General features: G+C 38.9%; 1 protein-coding gene across 1 annotated transcript in view; it reads right to left on the bottom strand.

Moving 5' to 3' along the window:
- The window catches only part of LOC121646987 (chemokine-like protein TAFA-5), an 88,671-nt gene extending 83,505 nt beyond the window's left edge, over positions 1-5,166 (bottom strand). Inside the window, exon 1 of the mRNA XM_041996155.1 lies at positions 4,490-5,166. Within this exon, the coding sequence (XP_041852089.1) occupies positions 4,490-4,580 (91 nt within the window). The 5' untranslated portion in view covers positions 4,581-5,166. The remainder of the gene's footprint in view (positions 1-4,489) is intronic.
- Positions 5,167-12,356: the final 7,190 nt, after the last annotated feature.

The following is a 12,356-nucleotide window of genomic DNA, read 5'->3' as shown; positions in this document are numbered from 1 at the left end:
TTGACTAAAAACATGCAGGAATAAGCTGCTTATTTTCAAGCTGGAAGGTCTGGGAGATGGGAATATTGATTTTATTGATTGATTAAACTTCCCGTATGCAGTTTGTTTTTAAAATGCATTTATTATAATGCTTCACAAAGTACAGAAGACAGACAGAAATATTAATTCCTTATTTGTCCCTGGTGTCAAACTGCAGAAATGTTGTTGTGACCACATAAAAATGTGCTCTACTTAATAATATTTTTTAAAAATTTATAAAAATGACAAAATATTTAAGTGTTTGTAACTGAAATCCTGAAGATGTTGCTGTGGATATTATTAGTTCATTTTGAAGTTGCTTTTATCACGAATGATGTGTCCAATTTTGTATTTTGTTGTTGTCTTTTTCTTTTATTTAAATTTACTTGTGTTTTAATAAGCCCTTTAAGTGTTAGTTTCCTCCTACACCCTTTAGGTTTCCCATTTCGCATGTCCTTTAAGCCTCTTGAATTTCCTTTAACTATACCTGATAACAATTATCTAACCTATGTCCAACTTCACTTAACACTGATTAAGTTTAAATAGGAGGCTAGCAATACTGCTAGTTGGTTCTAAAGTAACATTCATCATAAAATGTGGAGAAACATATCCTGTAAACAGTCTGATTTTGAATAAAAATATTTGAGAATAAAGCAAAAGGGAGATATTTCTGACTATTTTGAAAAGAAGAAGGACACAGATCAGGCCGAGACAGGGCCCAACTCCAGTAGCAGCAGCCCCGCCAGCTTCCAGTGTGGAGCTAGCCTCACAAGTCACTGTGGTCAGAGACAAGGATCCAGTCTACCACCACTAAGAAGCCATTGATCACACATCAAGCCCCAAATACTGTGCCCCAAGACAACCAACTTTCTATGGACCTTTAATTTTTGACTTATTGCAAATGTTTCCACTTGATGATCCAGATCATTAATGTAAATATGTTTTATTTCTAATGTCTCTCTAATGTGACCACAGTCATCATAGCAGTATGTGAGAGTGTGTTAAAGAGAGTAACACAATAATTTGCTATCACTACAATCCCCCAACAAATTTTTATCCACCCTCAAGCCACATGTATACAAGTCTAGCTCCACCACAGTTCATCATCCTGATTTAATTAAGACAGAATTCTGAAATATCATAATATCCTTTGTTTACTTAATGATCTTATAACACTGATCTACATGCTTATATTGATTTAATGATCAACTATTAGTTGCATAAATCTATCTATAACGAAATCTATAACGAAAATATCAAACATTGATACTGAAAAGAAAATGTGTCATTGTTTCCATTTCTTTTGTTTTAAAAACCAGAATGTTTCATTTAAATTTGAAGAGGAAAGCGTTATTAAAAAGTGTGGTTTGTCACAGTTATAAAGCCAGAATGTACTGCCTTGGTTATTTTAACCCCCTGTATTCCTGCAATCTTGCAGTAACACCTGCGACCCACTGAAATGCCAAATGGATAAGTAAGTCCTAAAAATCATGGCAGAATTTATGATGAGCAAACTAAATTGTTTTCTATTGAATGATATAAGGCAGCGGTCCCCAACCCCCGGGCCACGGACCGGTACCGGTCCGTGGGTCATTTGGTACCGGGCCGCACAGAAAGAATAAATAGCTTACATTACTTCCGTTTTATTTATTTCGGAATCTGAAAGATGTTTTATTTTGAAAAATTGTCCAATTCTCCATTACATCCGTCGACGTGACTCTTGACGCAGGCCAAGGCGCTTCTCGGTCACGTGATATGTTACCGCTAAAATTAAACCCAGGAGCTAGCAAAATGAGTAAAAAACAAGCTCAGGGCTCCCACTGATTCAGCACTGTGGTGAGTCGGATTTGTCATGCACTTTGTATTTGCGGTGTATCTTATTTTGAAAGGACGTTTAAACGTTACCATAGCGACCAGAGAGCGTTGCGGGCAGAGAGGACGTTGCTCATGTCTTGATTCGCGTTTATTGTTATATTTAGAAAATACCACAGTTTTCATGCAGGTCATATCATATTATTTTGTTGTATTTATCCGCCACACTTTAAAGGCCGGTCCCTGAAAATATTGTCTGACATTTAACCGGTCCGTGAGGTAAGAAAGGTTGGGGACCGCTGATATAAGGTATTGTGATCAAACTTGTGATTTACACCCCAACTAATGACCCTCTGAATACTGGTTAGAATAAATTCCCCTCAGTATATTAAAGTTGGGGTTGAACGGTGGGATTGTTTGCTTTTGTTGTTTTGGGGGTTTTTTGCATTTAATTTTGAAAAGCACTTTGTAAAAGAGTCTAATTTTTCTACCACAAAGAGGCATGTGGTGATCAGGGGGTTACTGATGCTGAGAGAAACGGGTAAGAAATCAGCCTCTTCAAGGAGTAAGTAATTTTTTTTCATTTCTATGTTGTGTTTTTTTCCTCCTTGTAAATAATTTAAGGTAGCAGCAGTAATTCCTTGTCTCCTGAGCTGACCTTTAGTAGTGCAAAAAGCTTTTCTGGCTCCTGCTCAAAGCCTGGTAACCTCTGATTCTGATCTAGTGTAATTCTTCAGAGCACTTCTATATATATATATTATATATATATATATATATATATATATATATATATATATATATATATAGTCCAACTTTGCAAACTAAAATTTGATTCCTTAAATAATGTTTTAATAATAATTAAATTTCCGGCAACGATAACATCAAATATAAACTGCATGTTTAAATGCATCGTGAATTTTATCATGGAACAAAGGGCCTAATTACAACTGCTGCAGCACATTAAGGTTAATTTGTCAGTCTAAATTCTCTCTTGTGTGTTTTTGTCTTTCTGTGTTGGCCCTGCGATGGACTGGCGACTTGTTGATAACGTACCTGCCTCTCACCTGCTAATTGACAGGCTCCCTGAGACCCTAATTTGGAATAGGCAGTATAGAAACTGGATGAATGAATTAGAACTTCCTCCAAGTTGAATGCAGCCCTGAATCCAGGGGCATCTTTGTTTGCCCCAATATTTTAAGTGAAAATGTCTCCCACTGAAAATGTTGATAGTAAAGACCAAGCAGAATTTTGCAGAAACAAAACTGCAGTGATGGCAAATTATAATATTATCCAGCTTTATTTAAAACAATACACATCGTGTTTATCAAGAAGGAATTAGGAAAGAAAGGCTGTGATAATATCAGTGAATATGATGGAATAAATACACATTTTATTCTCCTTGTGGTATATCCCTGAAAGGTCTACTTTTTCCTACTTGTTGGATATTCGTTTTCCACGTGGAGCATCCTGTGTACACATGCTTGCATCTTCAACAATCAATAATCTTTTGCTCTGATCATCAGACTAAAAGAGTTTCATATCGATGTCAGCTGTAAGAATGCTCTGATGTAACTTTATATATGGGAACAAGGGTGTCATATATATTAAAGCAAAATGGATGAAATATCCCAAAATCACTGAATTTTGTCAGCCAGACTGTTTAAAAGCTATTTAAATCTATTGTTTGAATCCGTCAAGTGAAGGGGATAGAGACCAGAAATACCAAGATTTGGTCTGAGGTTAAAATTGATTTAAGTGTTCAGATTTAAATGGAGGCACATCCTCTCTGTTTTTTCCTTATCACTATGTACAGGTTCTTTTTTTAAATTATAATTTAGGCCATTTCATGTCTGGGTTGTCCCTGGAGCTCCTGTTTATTATTTTAATTGTGTCTTCAGTTGAAACAAAAACAACAAAAATAAAAACAGAGTTTATGTTAATTTTCTTTTCCCACCGGTCATTATTAGCATTTGAATGGCTGTGTTTCTCAGGGTTATTTTAATTGTATTTTACTGTGGTCCTTCTCAGCATGTATTTGACAATGTTATTTTGCCTGTATACTGTGTAGTGCCTGACATCTCATGAAATAAACAAGAGATCACTATTGAAACAACAAAGTTGCAATTAATCAATAATTAAAGTGATGTCTAAGGCTCTGTGGTAGAGTTACCGATTTATATAATTTGACGATCGCATTCCAAACTCATCAGCCGACACAGCTTGAGAAGTGTTTTCTTCCTCTGGCATCTGTTTATACTCGCTTTGTGTTCCCAATTACAAGAAGGAAAAAAAAAAGCGAATTTTCCTGGACCTTTCCTCACCTGAGCTCCTCGTCCCGGCCACAGAGCCCAGACTGCTTCCTCTGTCCTGCACACATCTTTCTTCTGCTCACGCGCGAAGTGACAAGTCTCTAATATGCACACGCTACGTGCAGATTTATTATTATTATTATTATTATTATTATTATTATTATTATTTCCCTCTTCTGGTCCACCTAGACTCCTAAAGTCGTCCGTTGAATAATGAGTGCTGGATAAATCAGTTTAGCGCATCTTCTCATTTGTGTCAATTCATTCTGGACACTTGTTTGACCTGACACACACACACACACACACACATTCTGTATAACGCGGACTGTGAACGGACTGCAGAGTCGTACCTTCTCTCAGAATCTGGTTGTGGAGGAGCAGCAGGAGCAGGAAACAGACCGCTGCGGCAGTCAGTGCCCAGACCAACCGGAGGAGCTGCATGAGGGAGACACGCGAGCCGCGCGAGGAGCCAAAAAGTCCAAACCGAGATGATCCACAGGCAGGTGTGTCTTCACGACCTCACACTCATTCCCACCCGACCCGAAGGAGGACCGATAAGAAAAACATGTGTCATCTCCGGGTTGTGTTAGACTACAACGCACGTGCCTAAAGTGACAAATCCAGAGTTTTTGGGACTTATTTTCTTTCACGAAGCAAAGGCTCTTCGGGATCCTAACAACACTCCCCGGCGCGCGTCACGGTGCGCAGGGGCTGCAGCTTCGGGTGCAGGCGGTCCGTTCCACAGTAACCACGTTCATCAGGATTACACATTTGTTAAAAACTATAAGTTTTCCTGCTCTCCGCCTCCAACTCACAGCTCACTGCGCCTCTAATCCATCAGAAGTCTCGGTCCGCTCGACAGCGTAAATCCACCCAGAGATGGAGGAATCAGGCCCGACTGGACCTCCTACAGGGCGCATGTTCCACTCTTCTCCACGGAAGGCGCCGTCCTGGTAGAGAGCGAGTTGCCCGCTGGTAGTTTAAAGGAGGAGGTGCTGCTGCTGGTTGTGATGGAGGTCTGAGGGTTCACCGTTATTTGCTGCCTCCTCTCTCTCTCTCTCTCTCTCTCTCTCTCTGACTGACGTCACACCTGTTAAAGTACCACATTTAAATGCAAAAGCATCCACAAACTTGAGACATCAGCACCGAATCTAATGGAACACAGCAGGTGTGTAATCCCGGAAGTTGATCAAAAAAGAAGCAACATGGTTTCCATTATTTATTAAGAAGGACAAAAAGCCTGGTAACCCACACTGGTAAAAACACAATTGCATTGAACGACTTAAAACATTTTTGCAAATTTTTGCATAATTTTATTGTGTAGCTTGAGCAAGAGTGTTGGTATAAACTACTACGATGTTTGAGCAGAACAAATAGTAACGTAAAATAGAGTAAAGTCAACTTGACTTTAGAATTCCTCTGATGTCTGTGATCTACCAGATCAACCAAAGCTTAACAACATTGAACATGTATTTTTAAGTTTAACAAACTTCAGTTTTTTTTTTTCAATTTCCCACTACTTTGATTTTACTTATTTTAAGGCAAACATAATCAAGCTTTTCACTTTTCCCATTACTTACTTGAAGTATACTTAAAATTTTCAATCTGTTTACCATTTCAGTTTACTTTCTTTGTCCATTGTCCTTATACTGAAGTAGTTTTCAGGCACATGCATTTGGTCCTAAAACAAAATTCCCCATATGAAAATATGTGTCACAATAGCTGACCACTTATTTAAAGTAATATCTGAAAAATAAAAAAATAAAGCACATCATGAACATCTTCATTTATTTTTTTAATAGTTTAATTAAATGTATTATAGATCTTACGATAGATTTAGGAAGTCTTAGGATGCAGATCTTAGATAATATATGTAGATCAGGGGTGCCAGTCCCCGAGAGCTACTACCCTGAAACCATTAGATGCATCCGTTCTCCAGCACAACTGAGTCAAATGGTTGATTTCTCCTGTGCATGTCACTCAGCTCTGCAGAGGCCTGGTAACGAGTCATTTATTTGATTCAGGTGTGTTGGAGAAGGGACACATCTAAAAGTTTCAGGGCAGTACCTCTCGAGGACTGGACTTGAGCACCAAAATGTAGATAATATGAAAGTTTACCTGTTGGAATTAAATTTTGAAAAATAAATGACATTTTCACCATTTTCTAAATCTATGAAATTAACTAGTATGTGCCATCTAAGTGAAGAGGACATAAAATTAAACATAAAATTAAATTGCCTCATACTGTCACATATCAGGCAGGGACGACTCTGAGACCAAGAAGTTGAATAAACAAAATTTAATTGTGCTTGATGAAGTCTCAGCTGAAGTAATTATCAAGCTGAAGGGAAAAGTAGAAGTATTTGAATCTCAAATCGGTGTTTAAATGTGCTAAAATGGTTTAATTTTGAACTGAAATGTGCTTGGGATAAGTGATGATAGTTAAATCTGCTTGTTCAAGCATCAGCTGAAGTATTTTTGAAGATGAATTCAATAGTGGAAGTATTTAACCCCTTACGATGCAGACGTACCGGTCCCCGGTACATGACTACTAATCTACCACATTGCAGCCATGTGTGCAAGCCCCTCCGTCATGAATGCCCACAATATACACATCAAATGAAAGCCTCGTCTTTCCGATGATATAAACCATTTTGACATGCAACAACCACAGCGCTAACACTAAAGCCTTTTTTACAGAAAAACAAAGTTTAAATGTTGACGTTCCTTACCTTTGAGGGCTCTCTACAGGTCAAACATCAATATTTCTCATCAAGATTGGTTTCATTCTATCCGTACAGGATAGGCGAGGACAAAAAAAATATTTTTTTCTGTGTGTTCTAAAGTGTATAACTTTTTATCAGTAATACTTACAGTGATTGCTGTGGGTGAAACTAGAGAGTGTTACCTTTACAAAGAGCCCAAGCCTGTACTTACAATCCAGAGGGTTCAATAACAGCAGTAATTCTAATTTGGAGAGGTCAAATTACTGGCATTTTTCCCAAAATGACCCCGCTTGATAAGGGGTTAAAGCTCAAAAATTTTATAGTGCCAAGTTTCTTGACCCAAGGAACAGTCAGAATGCTTTAACTGTAAGTACAGTCAAGTTTATTGTCAAAGATGGAAATGATCCACTTTTATGAAGTATTTAATTGAAACTGGCAGAGTTGAAACAAGTGGGCAACAGATACATTTCAGCTCCACAGGTTGAGGACTGCAGGTGCAAGCATGGCTCCATGACAGGAAGACCAAGAGAGACATTCACAGGTAGGATCCAGAATACAACCTTTGGTTTCAGCAGGTTTCCTACAGGAACAATATATAAATTAGACTGGACAGATTAAACAAGGCTATTAGAATCTCTGAATGTTTAGGACCAGTATAGGACATCTCACTGCAGCTTCTTCTTTGTCTTATGGAGGGGGTGTTTATTATTTTCCATGCCATACAGTTTCCTCTTCACCTGCTGCTCCACCACAGTTCTAATAGGGTCCATCTCCCTACCTAGCACAGAACTGGCATTTTAACCAGTTTTTCCAGCCGTTTAGTCTTTGTCCTTAGTGCTGCTCACCCAGCAAACAATAGCATTGAAAAGCACACATGCAAAACAGTGTGATAGAACATCTGCAGCATGTCACCTCAGACACTGAAGGACCTGAGCCGTCTGAGGAAGAAAAGGTGACTCTGTCCCTCCTGTAAGCTGTGTCTGTGTTGGCAGACCACTCCAGCTTCTGATCTAGAATTACCCCCAAGTATTACTTATTTACAATTAACACTTACAGTCTCTATTTCCCCCCCATCAATGCAGACTGGCTGGCTAGGTGTTTTAGATCTCCTGAAAACCACCACAAGCTTCTTAGTCTTGGTGGTGTTCAGGAGAAGACAGTTCCTTTTCCTGCATACTAACAAGGCCTCCACAAGGTCCCTGTACGCCCCCTCCTGTCCACTGCTCACACATACCTCAACAGCTGTATCATCTGAACACTTTTGTATGTGGAAGGACTGAGTTGTATCTAAAGTCTGATGTGTAGAGCATGAAAGGGAGCTAAAACAGTCCCCTGTGGAGCCCCAGTGCTGCATTCCAGTGTCCCAGAAACATCTCTCCACCCTGACATACTGAGGTCTGAATGTCAGATAGTTCATAATCCAGAATGTTAAGGAGGGGCCCACACCCATGCTCATAAGTCTGTCTCTAAGAATGGGAGGCCTTATGGTATTAAAGCCACTGGAGAAGTCAAGGAACACGATCCTCACATAAAAACCAGGCACATCCAGGTAGATGTATGCCCGGTGTAGCATGTAAAGAACCACATCTTCAACTCCTAAGTGTCCCTAGTAGGCAAACTGGAGGGGTCTAGATCATCAGCAACCTGCAGATTCATGCAATGGACAAGGAGCCCCTCCAAGGTCTTCATTATGTGACATATCAAAGCCACCAGCCTGCATTCAGCTTCACTGGCTGCCCCATTATGAGACAGGATATCTTCCAGAGCACTGGGATTTTTTTATTTATTTATTATCTAAAAGCTGGTATTGAAGAGCCTCTGAAGACAAACTGCTCGTTGTCCTGCACAGTCCTTCAGAAGCTGTAGACATACTCCATCTGGACCAACAGCCTTTCCTGGCTGAAGTTTCCTGAGCTCAGCTCCAACCTCTTCTGTTGTTGTAGGTGGAATGACCAGCCATGGAGGTGGATTAATCAGCTGCAGAGGTGGAGGTATTAGCCAAAGATGTGGAGGTGGAAAAGCAGCAGCAGACATGGAGGTGTAGCGAGAAGCCACAGAGATGGAGGTGGGGGAAGAAGCCACAGAGGTGGAGGTGGAAGGAGCAGTCGCAGATGTGGAGGAAATAGCCACAGACATAGAGAGAACAGCTGCAGAGGTGGAGGAAGCAGCTACAGAGGTGGAGGAAGCAGCCACAAACAGGGAAAGAAGAGTCACAGAGGTGGAGGTGAAAGAAACCACAGCAGACGTGGAGGTGGAGAAAGCAGCTACAGACATAAAGAGAATAGGCGAAGAGGTGGAGAAAGCAGCTACAGACATGGAGAGAATAGGCAAAGAGGTGAAGAAAGCAGCGGTAGACATGGAGAAAGCAGGTGCAGAGTTGGAGGTGGAGGGAGCAGCCACAAACTTGTAGAGAGTAGCCGCAGAGGTAGACGCGACAGCCACAAACTTGGAGGTGGAGGGTGCAGCAGCAGAAGTGGAGACATGGAAACTGTTGCAGTCTGTGATGGTGTTGAAACTTGTATGTCTATTCCCTGCTCTCCTAGCAGTACATCCCAGTCTGTACAATCAAAGCAGTCTCTCAGGACATCCCTTGCCTCTAGTGACCACTTCCTGAAAGATCTGGTGGCAACAGGAAGCTTCTGTACACAGCATTTGTATGTGGGTATTTCACTGGCTTCCTGTTCAGTTCAGGATCCAGTTCAAGATTTTATTGCTTGTTTTTAAGTCTTAATAGCACAGCACCACCTTTTTTTATCAGAGCTTTAACTTCTCACAGTCCTGTCAGTACGCAGAGGTGATAGATTTTTTTCTGTCGCTGCTCCCAGACTTTGGAACAGCCTTTCACAATAGATCAGCACAGAGTGTTGGGCATTTTAAATCATTATTAAAAACACACCTTTTCTCATTGGCTTTCCCCCCCAACTTGAGCATTTAAATTGAGTTTTAATTGTAGTATGTGTTTTTATGCTATATTAATGTATTTTATGTTATTTTATTTTGTAATTTGTTTTATAAGTTAAATTGTTTTTTATTTTTTTATAATGAATTTGGCCTTTTAACTGCTCTGCTTTGTAAAGCACTTTGGTCAACTGAGGTTGTGTAAATGTGCATTATATATAAATTTGAATTGAAAATTTTAAATTGAATTGTTGGTTGGACATAGACCATGCTGTGTTCAGATCGGCTCAGTGGTGTGAGAGGTACAGCCCTGCATGCCTCCTTCAGGTTGGCATAGAACAGATCTAGTGTCCTATCTCCACATGTTTGACAACCCACTTACTTTATAAAACCAGTCAGGCAGGAGGACAGAGAGACGTGATTGAAATCCCCCATAATCACAATGAAAGCATCCAGTTGCTGGTTGTGTATCCTAGCAACTCAGTGTTCTAGCAGTTCAGTGACCGGACAGCATACCTCTCCTTAACAGTCACATTCTCGGGGTTAACCCATCTCGGATTAAAAAATAGGATAACACCTCCCACCTTTCCACTTCCCTCTTCGGATCTTAATCCACTCGTACTGCTGTGAAGTCGAGTATATCCATGCATGAGTCAGATGTGTTGTCGTTCAGCCAGGGCAATGATAGACAAATCAAACTGCACTTCCTGTACAGCCATTGGTTCACTTTAACTTCTTATTTTTCATAGTCTTTATTTTCACACAGACTCCACAGTATGACTTCAGTTCAGCTGGAATTGAATGTTTTAGATGGTGTCCAGTTCTCACCAGTTCCAACAGTTTCTCCCTAGTCTAAACTGCTCTTTCAGAGACAGTACACAGTGAAAAAAAAATAAAAACATAAACACCACAATACATGGGAAAAATGCACAAAACAGTTTTCACAAAACAGCAGTTTGGAAAAGTTTTTTTAAACAACAAAAACAATAAAAAAAAAAAAGAGTGCGTGACTAAAGACAGCAGACAGGTCTGATTCATAATGCAGACACAGTCTAGAGCTAAAGTAATAACATATTAATAATAAATATCTGTAGCAAATTCAATTGATTTTGAATAAATAACTTAATAAATAAAAAAAGATGTGATATTGGCCCACCATTAAGTTGGTGAGAAATCAGGCCTCAGCCCAAATTTAGTTGCTGACCCCTGTAGTATATGCATAAGTGAGGCTGGTATATTTGCAAATAAGACACTTCAGTGGACATTAGTTAATCGTCCAATAGACTGCCACTCACTGATTAAAAAAATATATTTTTAAATTTCATATATTTATATTAGTGCTGGGCAACTATTAAAATATTTAATTGCGAATAATTGCGATTATTCATATTGTTACATGCAAAATGTCCTTTTCCTTTAAAAGAAGGCCTACTGTTATATGAAGAAAATGTAGTACATTTTGGTTTACAAACACTAAATCCGGAGTCTTCAACCTGCGGCTCTGGAGCCGCAAGTGACTCTCTGGACTTTCCACAATTGCCCTTAATACATGACGGAAAATGCTTAAAACAACTAATATTTTTAAATATAGATATAATAACAAATGCTGGTTTTTAATATTTTTTCCCTTTTTCATTTAATAATTACATTGAATTTCCATAACATAATGAGATTAAAGGTACCAGTAATATATTTTTTTTTTTTTCAATTTTTTTTTGTAAGGTTAGGAACCATGGTCTTTTCATTTATTTTTTTTTTATAAACATAATTTTCTAACATGTCGGTGTCCCATAGAAATGAGTCTGTCTATCCTCTAAGCAGCAGTTTGTTTGTTTTTTACTTTATTTTTAAAACTTAAAATAGGAATAAAAATTTCCTATAGTAAATATACATAAAAAATTCTAAGTTTTTTTGAAAGGTCCTGTAACATTTGTATCTCTAAAGGAGTTTTTTTTAGCTGGCTGAAGGAAAAATGGCTCTTTGGATTGTAAAGGTTGCAGAACCCTGCACTAAACTAACTTAGCAGCAGTCAAAATATTTCTTAATATGTAATAAAATCAAATATTTATGAGAAAGAAGAATGAAATGTGCAGCATATACTAACTGAAAGGTAAAAAGTCAGCAGGATTAATTTAAAGCTGTGAAGCTGCTTCCTTTTAAACACAGAAGGAACAATATGTGATGAATATCAGCATCAGGTGAACAGACAGAAAGCAGGATTAGATGGTGAGGAGAGAAATATTCACAATATGCACAATAACTTCCATCCATGCCCCTTCAGTGCTTCATTATCCAGATTTCTAGCCTATAAATTCTCTAATTTTGCATTCTTAGCTTGACTGTTTAGCTTACTCTGTTGCGCCTGCACCCTCCACGACCGGAAGTTAAGGGGTTAACATCCGGTTTTACTGGTGTAGCTCAGGTCTGTAAATCTAACTATAAACATGTGTGGTGTCCACAGAAAGTCCAGAATCTCAGCTAACAAAATCATTTCGATGACCACCAAACACAGTCAAGACAAGAAACAATTTAAAGACCAGGAATACAAAGTCCAAAAAAATATGTGAACACAAATTATGTCTCCCCGTGTCCA

Source organism: Melanotaenia boesemani, chromosome 10, assembly GCF_017639745.1.
Source record: "Melanotaenia boesemani isolate fMelBoe1 chromosome 10, fMelBoe1.pri, whole genome shotgun sequence".
In the NCBI taxonomy this organism is placed as follows: Eukaryota; Metazoa; Chordata; class Actinopteri; order Atheriniformes; family Melanotaeniidae; genus Melanotaenia; species Melanotaenia boesemani.
The sequence above is the reverse complement of the archived record's forward strand: the minus strand, read 5'-3'. Positions and strand labels throughout refer to the sequence as shown.